Raw genomic sequence first — 16,816 nt, 5'->3', positions numbered from 1 at the left:
CCCTCCTGACTTCCACTGGTTGGTCCCTCTGGGACCACTGAATGTGGTATCCAATGCTATGCCACAACACAAGATGTCAACAACAACAGCCTTCAAGATCAGAAGTCCATTCCAGGGGCTGATTAGTAAACACGCTCAGAGCTAGCATCAGTAAACAGTAAGAACAACTACTATAATGAAATGAAATTCATTAGGTATGTTCAAACCAAGTTCATACAACTTTACAGCTAAGACTATCTTGTTGATGAGCCTTGACAAATGCTAGGAAGCCAACCTGCTTGGAAATGGCTTAAAAAAAAAAAAAAAAAAGACACACTGTCCTGCCCTTTCCTATGAAGGAACCAAACAGCTGGTGAGGAAAATACTTTGTATCCCTTAATAAGAAATGGCTTATCTGGGTGAGATGGAGGGAAAGGAAGATGTTCTTATCTCAGGTGGCTGTGACTAGGGAGTTAGGGTGACACTCCCTGTTAACCACAACTTCAACCAAACACATGGTTCTGCTTCTGGGCATTGTCTCACTGACTTTAAGACTGAAGTCTACGACAACCAGAAAGGTATATGCAGAGAAGGCTTAAAGAAGCTTAACACTCTAGAGCAGAAAGTAAAGGTCTAGAAAGCAAGAGAAACTCTGGGAGAGAGGGTCTTCAGAAAAGGGAGATTAGCACATGGAAGGGGCCCATGAAAGGTAAAAACCCATTGGGCAGTCTTTCTAGGAGCTTCCTTTAGGACTTGGGAGAGAAACTAGACAAAGACCGAGGTGACTTCTAGTGAGATTGGCTTGGTTCTGGGTTAACTATAAGCCTAGCCAATTAGGGCAGCTCTGCCATGTATATTTCTCTGGGCCAGCCACTTTCTGAACTGCTAACTCAGTCAGGGGAAGCCCTCCCACTCTTGGCCCCACTATGGGTCTCTGACTTGCTTTGCTAGCTGCTGTCCTTGACTGCCTGCTAGTTATTCATCCTGGCTGGTACTGCAGTGCTCAACCCTCCCTGTAGGTGTTGCTAGTCTTAGAGGATGTCTGGGTTTGAGCCATTAATTACACTGTTCTCACATTTACATCATCAGCTTGTAGTTCATCACATTTCTTTTTCCTTAATTAACTGTCAATGGAGAGTTAACTCTTCTCATAGCTACAAGATGTAGCTGTAGTTGTTCTTGGCTGTCTCATGTTTAACTCCTTGTCTATGGGGTAGTGGTCTTCCTTGACTAGGTGGGAGATAAATGTTATAAGTCATTCTTACTTGCTGTTTACTCTACAGTAAACCATATTATTAGATGCATTAGAAGCAGGAACACATGAAGGGATACAGGATGTTGCTTATGCTGCCTGCAGGTTGGGAGTTGGGGTAGGGGTGGGGGAGCTCTGTGAGAGCTAGCCAGCACTAACCTGTCCTTTCTCTTTCACAGTCAGCTTGGCTATCTCATACCCGGCCGCAAGGCCTCCTCATTTACCTTCCTCAGTGTTCCTGGCCTGGCTGGCTGTTTTAATCTTCACATCTCCTTTAATCTAATGTTTGTTCTCACTATAACGGTGGAGTGGAGGTGTAGCTGTATGGTGGAAAACCTATGTGTGGGGCAAGTTTCCCAGTATACATCCAGTGGAAGGGACGGAAGGGAAAGGAGGGAGAGAGACATCTTTATAGTTGAGTTATATCTTCTCAAGTATTACTAATTAAAAAAATCAGGAAACAAAATGAGCAGTGGGTGAGACAACTCAGTGGGTAAAAGGACTTGCTGATGCATTCAAGCCACAGAAGCCAAGAGAAGTTGGACGTGCTGCTACTCATCTGTAATCCTAGCACTTGTAGTAAGACGGAAGGATGGCACCTGGAAACTTTTGGGACAGAGAGCCTGGAGTATGTAGTGTGGCAGAAACAAGGAAGACCCTACTTCAGAAACCCAAAACCCTGTTGGAAGAAGGGAGTGTTGTTCTAAAAATTCTGCTGACTTCTGCATGTGTATCAGGGTACACACGCTCTCCACTCATGCAAACAGACTAAAATAGAAAGAAAATAATAGATCATGGCACAAATCAGTGGTTATAAATCATCAGATGAAACTTCACAATGAACCTTTAAAAGGATGGTCCAAAGGACACTTCAATTCAATTTTCAATCTTAATATCACAAACAGAGAGACTAGCAATACCCCTGAATACTATGGAGCTTCCTTTGTAAATGAACTTACAAGGAAACAGAAATTAACCTCACACTCTGCTTTTTCATTTATGGGAAACACAAAAGACATATAAAAGCATGGGGGAAGCAATCCTAAAACCCAGAAGAACTTCAGAAAATCCGAACAACGAAGAACCTAACTTATCCGATAATAAACTGGAAAGCGAGACCCTAGAGAGTTAAACCAAACCAATCAACTAACCAACCATGAAACAAGAAAAGGGGATACATCAACCAAAGCAGTGCAGAGATCTGGGGAACCCTGAGCAAACTTTCTGTGCAATAAGCATCCAGAATTTGAACACTGACAGGATATTTGGTGAAATTAAGGAATTACTATTAACTTTTTTCTAAGTTTTATAATGGTATTATGATTGATCATGCTTCTTTAGGAAAAATTAGTCCTTGTGTGATTTGCATATAGATGACATGATCTGGGATTTACTTCAAAATAAGAGGTCTTAGAAGCAGTAGGAGTTCCAGGAGTGCAGACAAAATACACAGGGCCAGAACTGAAGACTGCTGGAGTTGGCCAACAGGTCAATCACGACTTGTTATTCTGTTCTACTCTGGTTAGTGTCTGAAATTTCCTATATTAAAAATGAGTTAGGTTTGCACAATAGGACATTCGTTACCCTGATGCCAAGCTGCATAGTTTACAGCTATCAATTTAAAACATAACAAATACTTCAGCAGATAAGACATGCAAAAGAGAAATATGCAAGCTACAGTCCACCTCAAGGTTAATCAATTTCACATTGAAGATGAGTAAGGCCAAAATTAAGCTTTATTGAAAAATGCTTGGCAAACAAAGAAATTATAACCAAATGTCTAAAGCCTTGTACAAGTGGTTTTGTGGCATTGACTATAATATATTAAACTGTTTGTAAAAAGGAGACAAGGCCCTTTTTACAAAAGTGAAAAACAAAGCGAGCTTACATAATGAACCTGTGACTTAGAAAGTTGAACAACCAGGCTTATCCTCCTTCAGAAAACTGAAAATTGCTTTTTTTCCCCTTTTTTTTGCTTATGAGCAGATCAAATATAGGGCCACTAAAATGTCTTTACAAAACTTCTCAAGTGAAATCAAGAATAGTCCTAGGACTTAGGAAAGCTTTTCCTCCAGAGTTCAGGGCAGAAAAGGATAAGACCCACCCAGCAGGCACATTTCCATCTGAAGCAGTATTCGCACTGAGCTGAGCTGCTGACAGTAGGAGTCCAGGAGCCTAGGAGGACTGCACCCTGAACCAGCACATGTTCCATGTCCAGAGAAGAAACAAGTTACGAAAAGCACCCGAGCATATAACATATGATCTATATTGGCTCAAAGAATTATGAGAAGGGGTCTGGGCAGGTAATGCTGCCTTTAGGAAATCCTTAGTGCTAAGTGAATTATAAATGTCCTGATACTTCGTAACATGGATGCTATGTTTGTCACAGCTATGTCATTAATCAACAACATTCCGTTCTTTGACATTCACTGAATAAGAGTGGTTGGTTCTATCTCATATTCTGTTCAAAGTATCTACTCATCTAAAAACTCAAGTGTAAACTGGCATTTGACTGCTGTTTATCTTCCCATTGTACTTCGTTGGAGGAACCTTTGTCAGAGTGTTTCTCATCAACCAATCCACGAATTGCTGAAAGAGTCTGTTGGAGAATGCATACTGTGAATCAGGTTCTGGGTAGGGTAAAACAAGTCCAGGTGGGGCAAAGAGGCAGGGAACAGCAGGAGAGAAGTCCTGAGCTAGGTTCAAGCAGCTGAAAGGGCATTCTGGACCTGTGGAGAGGCCTCAGCTGAGGCTGGCAGGGCAGTGGGAAGTCCAGTGGAGAGAACACTGTTTGAGGACCTCTGAGAAAGAATGCTGTGCACAGGGACTGGTAATAACTGCACAACTGGGTGATGATTACAACAATAGCTTATATTAAGAGCGGCATGGAGTCAGCTCATGATCAGTGCTGAAACTGTGTATGTCCTTGAGACAAGGGGACCCCTCTGGAAACTTCCAAATATCTCAGGCTATTACCAGGCTATTGGTTGCTCTCCATAAACTGATAGTAAAACCCTATTGCTGGTGATATCACTTTTATATCTCACTGAACAGGGAGAAGTCAAGCTGGTGTCTAACTAGAGCCATGACTCCTATAGACCAGTGTTCATGAGATTAGAAGATACTTTGCACACTACCAGAGGAAAAGGGTAAATACCAACCCATGTACAAAAACCCCTTTAATCTACAATGGTGACTGCCTGTGTGACACGCTGATAGAACAGTGGCACAAATGTGATCAGACTGATCAGATTTAAAGCCCACTCCATGAGATGGAATCCACTGCTCAGGCAGTCACAAACCTGACACTGGATGGACCATGGACACAGGGAAAAACCAAATACCACTGTTCCGTTAAAGGAACAAAGCAATAAGATGACATTCCGCTATATCCACAGATCAGTGCCTTGCTCAGCCGTCATCAGAAAAGCTTCCCTTCGCAGCAGAAGGGAATAAGTACAGAGACTCACAACTGGACAATGTGCAGAGAGTAAGTCGTTTTGGAACACTCAGTCCTAAATGGGATGTTGTAATCAAGCCTCTCCCCTCAGGGCTCAGGGAACTATGTGGAAGAGGGGATGGAAAGATTGTGGGAGCCAGAGGGGATGGTGATTCCAAGGAAACGGAGTCTTCCAGACACAACAGGACTGATGCACATGAACTCAGAGACTATGTTCCGGTGCTAAGAAGGGAAAACGGACATGGACCCTTTTCTAAGAAATGGTCTCCAATTAACATCTGCCTGCAAAGAAAACCTCTTTTTCTCCAAAGGAGCCTCACAGGGAGAGAGGGCTGGGGCCTGGGAATGGGTATAATGAGTCTCCCCAGGTAGAAGCAGAGGGGGCTGACTGCTGGGTTCCATTGTCTAGAAAACCAGAAGGTAATAAGGGAGAAAAACTTTCAAAGTTAATTTATAGTTTAAAAGCCATCTTTACAACTGATCCATTTGTAGTATTAACAGAAGTATTTCACTTGTTTAGGAATTAACACTGAAACATTTTTCTGAAATGAATGCTTTGTTAGCACAGTTTTATTTGCTGACATCAATGAGACCTTTTTTGTACACCCTGTAAGGATATTAGTCACCCATTCCTTATGCACATTGACAGAAATTAATACAGCACTACAGTGTTTCAGTAATTACAAATAGTATTAACTCACACGACAATCATTTGGAAAGGTAGGTTAATGAATGCCTTATAAGTTATAAGTTAGCCTTTTCTCCCACTTCCTTCACTGGTGCAAGGATGCAGGCTTTGTCCTCTCTGAAGGACGCAGGTACACAGTGTGCTGCAGTCACCACACTTGATCTGAGGCTCCCAACCTTACTCTTTATAAACCACCCGATTGGAGGCATTTTCTTACAGCAGCACAGAGGAATGAGAGCACAGAGGAAAATGCAGAGCCACAAATGTTTATTTTAATGATTAATAGTTAGGGAACAATAGCAAGGTTATCTTTAATGTTCAAGTTTTTCAAAACAAATACAAAATGCAATTTTTCCTTATTTTCATTCTTCTAGCATATTTTCTTCTCTAGACATTCAAATTGGAACCTGAGCTCCAAGAGATTCATGTTACAAGATACAATAGATATCTGAATGGTGCTATGTCTCACACAGCTCAGTGAAAATATGTCAGACAGATCCCAATGGTAGAGAGCTGAAGGAACAGCTCAAGTTGCTCTTGGGAAAGCAAACACAGACATGGAAGAGCTGTGGACTTCCTATGTCACATCAATGGTGCACACATGCTCTGCCTGAGACTTATGAATCACTCTCATGCACCATCCCAGCCACAGACATCCAAGAACAGCTGGGTCACGAGTCAGGGCACTATGGGCTATGTCTGACCAGCCTGAGGAGTGCTCCAGACTACAATCATCGACTTTCACTGACGCGTGATCTCAGAGTGGCAATAGACGTTTCACGCCATCATATCTGTGAATGCTCATCGGGAATCTACATATCATTACATTACAAATATAAAGCACTTGAATTAAAAGTCAATTATGTGCTTAACTTGGATAAAAATGGTTGAGTTTAAATTCATTTATTAAATACTTTAAAGAAGGTTAATAACTTTAAGTTTATATGCATTATAGATAAATAGCTTTAAAGAAGTACTTAAAAGAAAATTAAAGGAAGTCTTTTCTTGAGATTCGCTTCAAAGACCTGAATTTGCAGGTTGCAAGGAGAGACATTTTCAATTTTTCTAAAATTCATAAAATGTAAAGCATCACATAATCACAAATAACAGAACACCTAAAATCTTAAAACAGTCAGGGGTGTGATGTAGAACTAGCAAAAATAACCTTAGTAACACATGTACCAATAAAAAGGTAGATAACTATCTGACAGCTTGAAAAACATAGCTCGATTTTAACAAATTTCTTCTTAAATCATAATACTAGTCAACTGTATTTTTAAAGTTACTGAACATAGTACTGGAAACAAAATTTACTGCTAACTTCTGTATGAGCCATTAGTTACCTATGTGGTTTGTACAATTCAGTTTCTAGAGATTAAAAACTCTAAAAATACTATTAAGTTGCTGACTGAAATATTTTAGAATGGTTATGTCAATTCTGCTGGATCACTTAACACGAGATCCCAGCTTATAAGAAACTAATACTCACTAAATGACTAGGGAAGATGGAGGTTCAGCTGTAATCAAGTCAAAACTGCACAAACAACAGAATTAAATAAGGTAACAAGTAAAAAAATGCAGGGCTTCTCAGAACATTTGCAATGTGAGAAATGCAGTGTTGACAGTGCCAGTTATTTACAAAAGGAGGTTTACCTTACAGTTAAGATCAAACTAGGTAAAGAGGTCGGATGCCACCCAGTCAGCACAGTCTTAATGCTGAAAAGTCCAAGGCTACTATTATCAAGATAAATCTTACGATTTACACTCTAATCCTAACCTTGTGGGTTAGGTTTAGACTTGGGTGTCATGGTTGAAAGAATCTGAAGATAACAGAGAACTCAGACTTTCATTACCTGAGCTAAAGGGAGAGGGTGTGGACCTGTGAAGTCCTGCTGTCTGAGTGAATTGAAGAGACTCTTCACCCGGCACCACCATTCCCACACCTCTTCCACTCTGGCTAACTACACCTCAGTGTTGTCAGAGGATCCCTGCCACATGGAAGTGGCCAGCTGACACTGCACCCAAGACACTGGGACCTCACAGTTCTTTCTGGGGAGGTAGACTTCACAAGGTGCTTGTGCCAGTCTCAAAGATGGCCCTAGAGAGGGAAGTGCAGCAAGAACCTGGTTCCCTGCAACAGAGAAGGCAGTGATCACTGCCATGAAGCTCTACTGTTTGCCCTGAGAAGCAACCGTGGTCAGAAAGCCCAGGAAAAATAAGCCCTCCTCTGCAGCACTGAAAATTGCTACTGTTCTATAGGGACAATGACTCTCTCCATGAAAACAGACATGAACCCAACAACAGAGACTCAGTTGCACCATGAGCCATATAAACAAAGAATCCAGAAAAGCAGACACATGAAGCAAAACCACAGGACAAAGGCTAAGATATAAATTTCCAAAACTAAAACAGCTTGACTTTCAACACAGGTCTAAAAAATACTCACTGGCTAAAAAGGCAAGCCTTTCCACAAAATGATGCTGGACGGTTATATTCAGAAGAATAAGACTAGATTCCTATTGTTATTCATTGTACACGAATCAATTCATAATAGATTAAAAGAAAAAACCTTCCATGTGAAACTTTGAAAACTTGGAGCATATTAGAGAGAATCACAGGAAAAACATTTCAAAATATTGACAGCAATATTTTGATGATAGGACTTTATACGAGGAAGAACTACCAGGAGGGACTCCATCAAGTGCAAAAGCTTCTGAATAGCAAAGGAGAACAATCAGGACAGTGAAGAGACAGCCCACAGAACCGGAGACACAGGGATGGGGAGACACAGCTCTTTACCTGATATAGAATACACACACACACACACACACACACACACACACACACACACACACACACACACATACACACACACACACACACACACCATGGTCAGCAAATATATGAAAACATATTCAAGATGCTAAGCTATTAAAGAAATGCAAATAAACACTATATTGAGATTTCACTTAACCCCAGCCACAATGATCATCCAGAAAAGGACATCAACAAATGTTAGAGAGGATTGGGGTGTTAATTAGCTCAGTAATACAGAAATCAGGGTGGAGGCACTGTTGTGTGATCCAGCTACTCTATTCCTGAGTGGACATCTGAGGAAATCTAATTCTACTCCCACACGTACTTGTAGAGCCACATTTACTGTGGAGTTATTTTTGTACAGCTCAAGCTATGGAATCAGCCTGGGTAACAGTAAGCAAGAATAAAGAAAGTATTTTTTGTTGAAGATGCTTTCTTTATTCCAGTGTGTATTTCTGGCTTCTTTATCAAAAAAAATCAGGTGTCCACAGTTGAATTTATATCTGGGCCTTCAATTTGACTCTATTGATCAATGAGTCTGTTTCTGTGCTACTAACATGTGGTTTTTGCTACTATAGTTCTGCTGTATTACTTGAGATCAAGGATGGTTATACCTTTAGCAGTTATTTTATTCTACAGGCTTGTTTTAGCTATCCTGGGGTTTTGTTTTTCAGTATGAAGCTGGGTATTGTCCTTTCAAGGTCGTAAAGAATTGTGTTGGGATTTTGATGGGGATTGCACCGTAGCTTGCTTTTGGTAAGATGACACTTTTTACTCTGCTAATCACACTGACCCATGTGCATGGGAGGTCTTTCCATCTTCTGACATCAATTTCTTTCTTTAAGTTTTTGTTATACAAGTCTTTCACTTGCTTGGTTAGAGTTAGCCAAAGATATTGTATATTATCTGTGGCTATTGTGAAAGATATTGTTTCCCTGACTTCTTCCTCAGCCCATTTGTCATTTATACACAGAAGTAGAAGTGACTCTTTTTTTTTTTTTTTTAATTTTTGGTTAATCTTGTTACTTTGCTGAAAGAGTTTATCAGTTGTAGGAACTCCCTAGTGGAATTTTTAGGGTCATTTATGCATATTATCATATCATCTGGAAATGATGATACCTTGACTTTCCTTTCTAGTGTGTATTCTCCTGAGATCCTTCAGTTGTCTTATTGCTCTAACTAAAACTTCAAGTATACTACTGAATAGATACAGAGAAAGTGGATATTCTTGTCTTGTTCCTGATTTTCATGGAGTTGGTTTGAGTTATTCTTCATTTAATTTGATGTTGGCTCTTGGCTTGCTATAGACTGCCTTTATTATGTTTATTCCTCATCTCTCCAGGGCTTTTTATCATGAAGGGGTAGCTTTTTCTGCATCTAATGAGATCATCATGGTATTTTTTTTCTTTCAGTTTGTTTATATGGTGGATTATATTTAATGTTTTTGTAAGTTGCATCTCTGCATCTCTGGAATAAAGCCTACTTGACCATGGTGGATGATCTTTTTCGTGTCTTTTAGTTAGTTTTAATAAGAATTTGACTATCTTGATTTCCTCAGAGAGTCTCATTAATTCTTTGTATTGTTCTATTTGTTCATAGCTTATTGGTTTTAATCTCAGTTGACTATTTCTTGCCATCTACTCCTCTTGAGTATGCCTATTTCTTTTTGTTCTAGAGCATTCAGCTGCTCGTGTGAGATCTATCTGGTTGTTGTATGCAGGCACGTAGGGCTATGGCACCACGTTCCTTTCACTGTGTTCCATATGTCTAGGGATGCTGTGCCTTCATTTCCATTGGATTCTAGAAAGTCTTTAATTCTTTATTTCTGTCTTGATCCATTTTTCATTCAGCAGAAAGCTGCTCAGTTTCCACGAGTTTGTAAGCTCTGTGCTGTTTTTGTTATTGCTATCAAGCGTTAGTCTACGGTGCTCTAACAAAATACTGGGGTTATTTCATCATCTGTTGAGACTTTCTTTGTACCTGAGTATGTGGTCAGTTTTGGAGAAAGTTCTATGAGGTGCTGAGAAGTATATTCTTTTGTGTTTGGGTGAAATGTTAAATAAATATCTACTGAGTCCATTTTTAGCACTTCCCATAAACTCAAGTCCAAGTAGATCAGTGGCCTCACATAAAACCGACACAGTGAACCTGACACAATAAAAAGTTGAGGAACAGCCTTGAATGAACTGGCACAAGGAAACATGTTGGGGTACACTATGTGAAGGTGTGTCTTTGTACTGTCAGTTGTTGACTGCTGTATTGGCAGAGAGCAGAAGTCCAAGGTAGAGAGAGGGTCTCTGGGAGAAGACGGCAGGTGCAGAAGATTTGCCAGTGGAGTATGGTGGGGTACAGAGACAAAAACTCTGGCCATGTGGAGGGTAGTAGGCTAGTTAGTTAGGTTAAGTTTAGATAGCTGGCTAGGACATTGCCCTAGGTAAAAGCCTACACATTAATATATTAAAAAGAGTTGGTGTCATTATTTATATAGCTGGTGGTCCTCGAAAATCCTACCATAGAGACAACTTTTTGAAACAAAACTAATAGCACTAAGATTAGCAATTAATAAATGGGACTTCCTGAAACTAGAAAGCCTCTGTAAGGCAAAGGACACCACCCGTCAGACAAAGTGGCAGCCTACAAAATGAAAAAAAAAAAAGTCTACCAACTCCACATCTGATAGAAGTCTAACATCTGAAATATATTAAAAAATCTCAAGAGACTAAATATCCAAAATTCAAATAATCTAATTAAAATATGGGGTACAGATCTACACAGAGAATTCTCAACAAAAGAATCTTAAATGGCTGAGAAACACTTAAATGTTCAACATCCTTAGCTACAAGAAAAAAGCAAATCAAAACAACTCTGAGATTCCATCTTGCTCCCCTCAAAATAGCTAAAATCAAAAGCTCAAGTGATAGCTCCTGCTGGCAAGGACATGGAGCAACGAGAAGACTCCTCTACTGCTTGTGGAAGTGCAAGCCTGACAGACATTATGGAAATCAATATAGTGGTTCCTCAGAAAATTGGGAATCCATTTACTTCCAGACCCAGCAATAGCAGTCCTGGGCATATATCTGAAGGACACTCCATCCTACTGTAAGGACACGTGCTCAGCTATGTTCATAGAAGCTTTATTTGTAATAGCCAGAAACTAGAAACAACCTAGATGTCCCTCGACAAAAGAACGGATAAGGAAGATGTGGTTCATTTACATAAGGTAGTATCACTCAGCTGTTAAAAATGACATCACGAAATTTGCAGACGAATGAATGAACTAGAAAAAAAACATCCTTAGTGAGGTAACCCAGACCCAGAAAGACAAGCATGGCATGTCTCACTTGTAAGTGGACAGTAACTATAAATAAAAGGATAATCATACTACAATGCACAGAGGCAGAGGCTAAGCAACAAAGAGGAAGTAAGCGGTGCTGCATGGGTCTCCCTGGGAAGAGGCACTGGAACAGATTTTGTGGGTGGAGTGGGTGTGGGTACAGATGGGAATAAGAGGGTCAGGTAGATGGCTGTGGAGGAGACATGACTGGAACTGGAGGATCTTTCTTGGGTGAGGTAGAAGTCTAGTGCAATGGAAACGCCATGAAATCTATGAGGGTGACCCTAGCAAATACTCCTAGTAAAAGGGGACAAGGTACCTTGAACTGACCATCTTCTTTAACCAGCTTAGGCCTCAAGTCGAGGGGCTGGGACATGAACCCAGCCACAAATTCTTCGACAGACAGTTGGTCCTGCCTGCAGCATGTACTGGGACCAGAGCCTAGCATATTTGTCATTAAAGAGACCAGAGGAATTTCATCTGGTAACTGATAGGAGCAGATGCAGAGTCCCACAGCCAAACATTAGATAGAGCTCAGAGAGACTTGAGGAGGAGAGGGAGGAAGGATTCTAGGAGTCAGAGGGGTGAAGGACACCACAAGAACATGGTCCACAGAATCAACTGACCAGAATGGGGGGCGGATGTCAAGGAAATCAGGGATCCCAGGCCCTCTGCATACATGTTATGTTGTGTAGCTGGGTAATCTTGTGGGACTCCTAACAGTGGGGATAGGAACTGTCTCTGACTCTTTAGCCTGTTTTTGGGACCCTTTTCTTCTTACAGGGTTACCATGTCCAGCCTTGATGAGAGGCCATGTGCCTGGTCTTACTGTAGCTTGTTATGCTGACTTTGGTTGATGTTCCTGGGAGTCCTGCTTCTTTCTGAGAAGAGGTAGAGAAAGGATGGATATGAGGGAAAGGTGAGGGGTGTGTGTGTGTGTGTGTGTGTGTGTGTGTGTGTGTGTGTGTGTGTGTTGGGGGGAAGACTGGAAGTAGGAGGAGGGGAAACTGCAATTGGGATGTAATATTTGAGAAAAGAATAAATTTTTAAAAAGGAAAAAATAGTTTAAAAATGATTTAAGCCAATAAGTAAAAATAACAAAGGACCTGTCTTTGATAAGAACAGAAAGGAATGAATATAAAGAAAAATAGCTTATATACATTTTGATTTACAGAAACCTATCTAGACTTACCTGCTGGAGGCAGACAGTCTTTCCAATCAAAATAGCCTGCATATATCCCAGTTTCCAAGGATCCAACAATAGGATCTGCTTTTAGCTCAATGTAATTTTCAAAGAGTCGTTGATCCAGTTCTTTCAGTGATGCCATACTAACCTACAACACAGGACATGGGGTTAAAATGCCAATTAAGAGTGGAGAAAAAATAAAATAATGCAAGTATCTATTACATTTTAAAAAGAATTTTTCTACATAGTTCAGTTTTCTATATTATCTACGTCAGTAATAGAACTGTCAGTATTGCTATTTTACACAATAAGGAATAAGTCCCATCTATGGACTATAGGTCGTCTTTCAAAATCCTTCAAACTTCCTTTTCTGTAGAAAGATCTAACTGTCAGTATAAATATTCAATAGCCAATGAGCAACAATACAAAGGACACCAACTGCAGTTTCTACATCAGTGATGTCATTCAAAGGCATCCTGTTCTAATAGCCTGCCTCTAGCTACTCTGGCTTCTTCCAACCACATGTCTGCATGACTGAGATGTATCTTAGTGCTAAGCAATCTGTTTGTCCTACAGTCACTCCGTGAAGAAAACAGCTTTTGCTCTTTCATGGTTCAAATAATACATCAAAGATGCTACTAGAGAGTCCTGGTGTGAGTACTACAGGCCCAGATCTAGGCACAGTGCAGCACAGGTCAACTGTGGCTTCTACTGGCAGTATTGACAAAACAGACAACAGAGGTTGGTATCAGCCTTATAGGAGGGGCTTTGGTCTCGGTGACACTCAAGTGACTGCCATTTGACAACATCAGTGTGCTGCCTCAGGGTATGTGTAGTGAAACATGGTCACTCTTCTTTCGCATCCTTTACCTGAGGGACACAGGCTTCTTGAACACCAGAGCTGAACTTCAAGAAGCTGACAGGAAAGCGGAATGCTCATCTAACGAGTACGCCTGTGGGAACCAAAGCACCCACCAAGCAGTGGTGGGAGCAACAACAGAAACAGAATACAGCAAAAGGTCTTCAGAAGGGAGGTAGAGTAGAGCACAGAACATGCTTTTATGTCGACAGGATACATAATCTCCAAAGATATTGAATTGAAAGGCAGGCCGTCTTTTAAAGCACAAAGAGACATGATAGAAATCTAAAGCTGAAGTTAGAAGTGGGAAGACAGACTAGCTCTAGGAGGCCTTATAATACAAACCGATAGAAATTTAAGTGGTATGTCCACTTAAGTTTTTCAGTCATGCAGACATGTGATTGGAAGAAGCCAGAGTAGCCATAGGATGCCTTTGGATGGCATCACTGATGTGGACACTACAGTGGTGTCCTTTGTATTGTTGGCTGAACAATAAGAGATTATAGACACAAGTTTAGACATAACAAATGAGAAAGCTAGAGAAGTATCCCTAACAAGCACCGAGAATTAATGATGAAGCTCAGTGAACAAAGACTTATAAGCTGGAGTGCTGTGGGACTAAGGTGAGGAGGTTTCAAGGCTGATGAGCTAACCATGATGTACAGCCAGGCACCGTCCCGGGGTGGGAAGGAAACATCCTATGATGGAAAGGCCATGATCTGTCCCACTTGGGGAACAAGGAAAAGTCATCATGTGCAGCTAGATACAGGGTGAGATATCTACGTTTGCAATGGCTCAGAAGGCAACAAGACTAGCAAGCTGGTTGACAAGAAGGTGTTCTATAGACAGGCAAGCCACAGCAAATGTTCTTTCAACAGAGCACAGAAGGCTGGCGCTGAGTGAGTGGTTGGCAGAACAAATGAGTGGAAAAGACGGATGAATCAAATGAGTTAATAGACAGCACTCTAAAGTCAGGGAGATGGATGACAGACAGTCCTCCGCAAACACCAGCAAGGGTATTTACATTTAGTTCTTCAAGCAGGGAGAGGTGCAGGAATATGGGAAGGAGGACGAACCATAGAGTCAGATTTGTTTCTGGAAGCTCACTAGATATTCTATGAAGGATGATTTGGATATTGAAAATAATAATAATGATGATGATGATTGATGATAGATGAAATTAGGCATCTACAAAGCAGGTTCTTGAAACACCACTGGGTCTGAAGAAATGAGGAGAAAGACCAGAATCTGGACAGGAGCAGCAATTCAAAGGAGTGGAAGATGGTCCAGAAGGGCTTAGGAAGACAAGTATGCAACCTAAACTGTCACAGGGATGCTGTCAAGAACAAAATCCCCATTAACATCAGTTGGTAGAATGCTTACCTAACATGCATTAGGTTCAGTCCCCAGCACTGCATAAAACTAGTTATATTGATGTATGCAGTAATCCCAACACTTTGAAGGTAAAGGCAGGAGGGTCAGAAAGTTCAAGGTCATCCTCAACTACATTTGAGTTGAGGACAAAAAAAGAAACGACAGCCACAAAAACAAATGAATGAATAAAGAAAAGGCTAGGTAAATGGACTCCTACACAGCCTTATAAAATAAGTCTGCTATTTGCAATGATAGAAATGAGACGAGAAGACACTGTATTTAGTGAAATAAGCCAGGCACAGGGAGATGAATACTGTGTGATCTCATCTATAGGTATAATAGGTATCTTTCTAATGTCATTTTCACAGACACAAAGCAGATAGTAGTCTAGCTATGGAGCGAGGACATGAAAAAAGGAGAAATTTGATAAAAGACACAAAATTTCAGACTGGAAGAATTTGTTTCAGGGAACAACTGCACGGAGTAACTAAGAATTATATGTTTTAGCTTTCAAAATTACTCAGAGAATACACTTTCAATGTTCTCACCACAAACATAGTTAATGAGCCAATGGAGATGCCAATTACCCTGACTGACCACATACACAGATCACAATGCCACACTGTACTCTATAACTATGCATAATTAGCATTTTCCATTTAAAACAGCTACATAAATCAATAGCGAAAATTCTGGCTAGTTGACTCAATGGTGACTGTCTATGGCAGGAAAAACATCGAAGCGAACCTTGACTTGGGGATTCAGTTCAGATGGTTTGAAATCCCATTGGAAATTTCTAGTGAAGATGTGTAGTAGGAAATGGGTATCAAGTCTAGGGATGAGGTGTAAGGTTTACGAATCTGGGCATCAAGGCATCAGTGGTAGATAAAGCTGTAGGGTAGATCTGGTCCTAAAGGAAACTGTCAGGACGCTGAAGGAAAAATCACATGGTCAGAGCGCACAATGCTATGGAGACGGAGCTTTCAGGGCTCAGACCCAGAGATTCCAGCTCGAGACCCTCACACCACTATCCTGGAGAATCAGCCATTTCACTCACTGGTTTCTATTTCATCACAGCTTTCTAAGGATGCAGAAGGCAGTCCAGGCTCTCTTATCTCTGAAACCATGTCCTGGGCCTGAACCTTACATCTTCTTTTCTGAAGTCTGTACCAGAGAATATGCTGTCAATCACAAATTCCTGACTTGACTAACTTGACTAATGTATATTCTATCCCATCACCACCTTCTCTCTGTCTGTCTCTTTGTCTGTGTCTCTGTCTGTCTGTCTGTCTGTCTCTCTGTGTCTGTGTCTGTCTCCCCCCCCCTCTCTCTGTCTCAGTACTGCTGAGCTAGTCTCAGTCCCCACTGTGTAGTTATTCATGTATCTTTTTGCCTTTCCCATTGATAAAAGGTATATGAGGCAACTACATAGGGTCAAATTTTTAGCTCAGTATTTAATAAGAGGGAACACATTTACTCAACTTATTTGTCTATAGAGCCTTAAACTCTAAAATGAATTAATTTACAAGTAATTTGTTGCACAAAACTAATTTAAGAAAGAGACCCAAGCACCTGCCCTGGCCCTGCCAGCCAAGGGTGGCCAGGAAAGAGACCCAGGCAAGTATCCACCATGGGTGCCACTATAATGAGTGAATATGTGACAGGGAGGTAAGAAAGATGGAGTATGCAGTGGAGACAGGAGAAAAAGTGAAGCCAAGGGAGAGGTCTGAACACTGTGGAGAAAGGTGGAATTAGCAAAGGGGTGAATGTGAAGACCTCATGCAACCATCTGAGGCTATGCCCCTCACCTGGACAGCCTGGGAGAGCTGGCTCTGGGGGTATGGGTTTGGGAGAGCTAGCCCTGTCC

General features: G+C 41.0%; 1 protein-coding gene across 12 annotated transcripts in view; it reads right to left on the bottom strand.

Annotated features, from left to right (window-relative positions):
- Positions 1-16,816, bottom strand: part of Exoc2 (exocyst complex component 2) — a 165,938-nt gene that overhangs the window by 27,136 nt on the left and 121,986 nt on the right. For all 12 annotated transcript variants that reach the window (NM_134414.2, XM_087589737.1, XM_087589742.1 and 9 more), the window contains 1 exon segment: positions 12,723-12,864. In NM_134414.2, coding sequence (NP_599241.2) covers positions 12,723-12,864 — 142 coding nt within the window.

The sequence above is a fragment of the Rattus norvegicus genome, chromosome 17 (genome assembly GCF_021556685.1).
Source record: "Rattus norvegicus strain SHRSP/BbbUtx chromosome 17, alternate assembly SHRSP_T2T, whole genome shotgun sequence".
Taxonomy (NCBI): domain Eukaryota; kingdom Metazoa; phylum Chordata; class Mammalia; order Rodentia; family Muridae; genus Rattus; species Rattus norvegicus.
The sequence above is the reverse complement of the archived record's forward strand: the minus strand, read 5'-3'. Positions and strand labels throughout refer to the sequence as shown.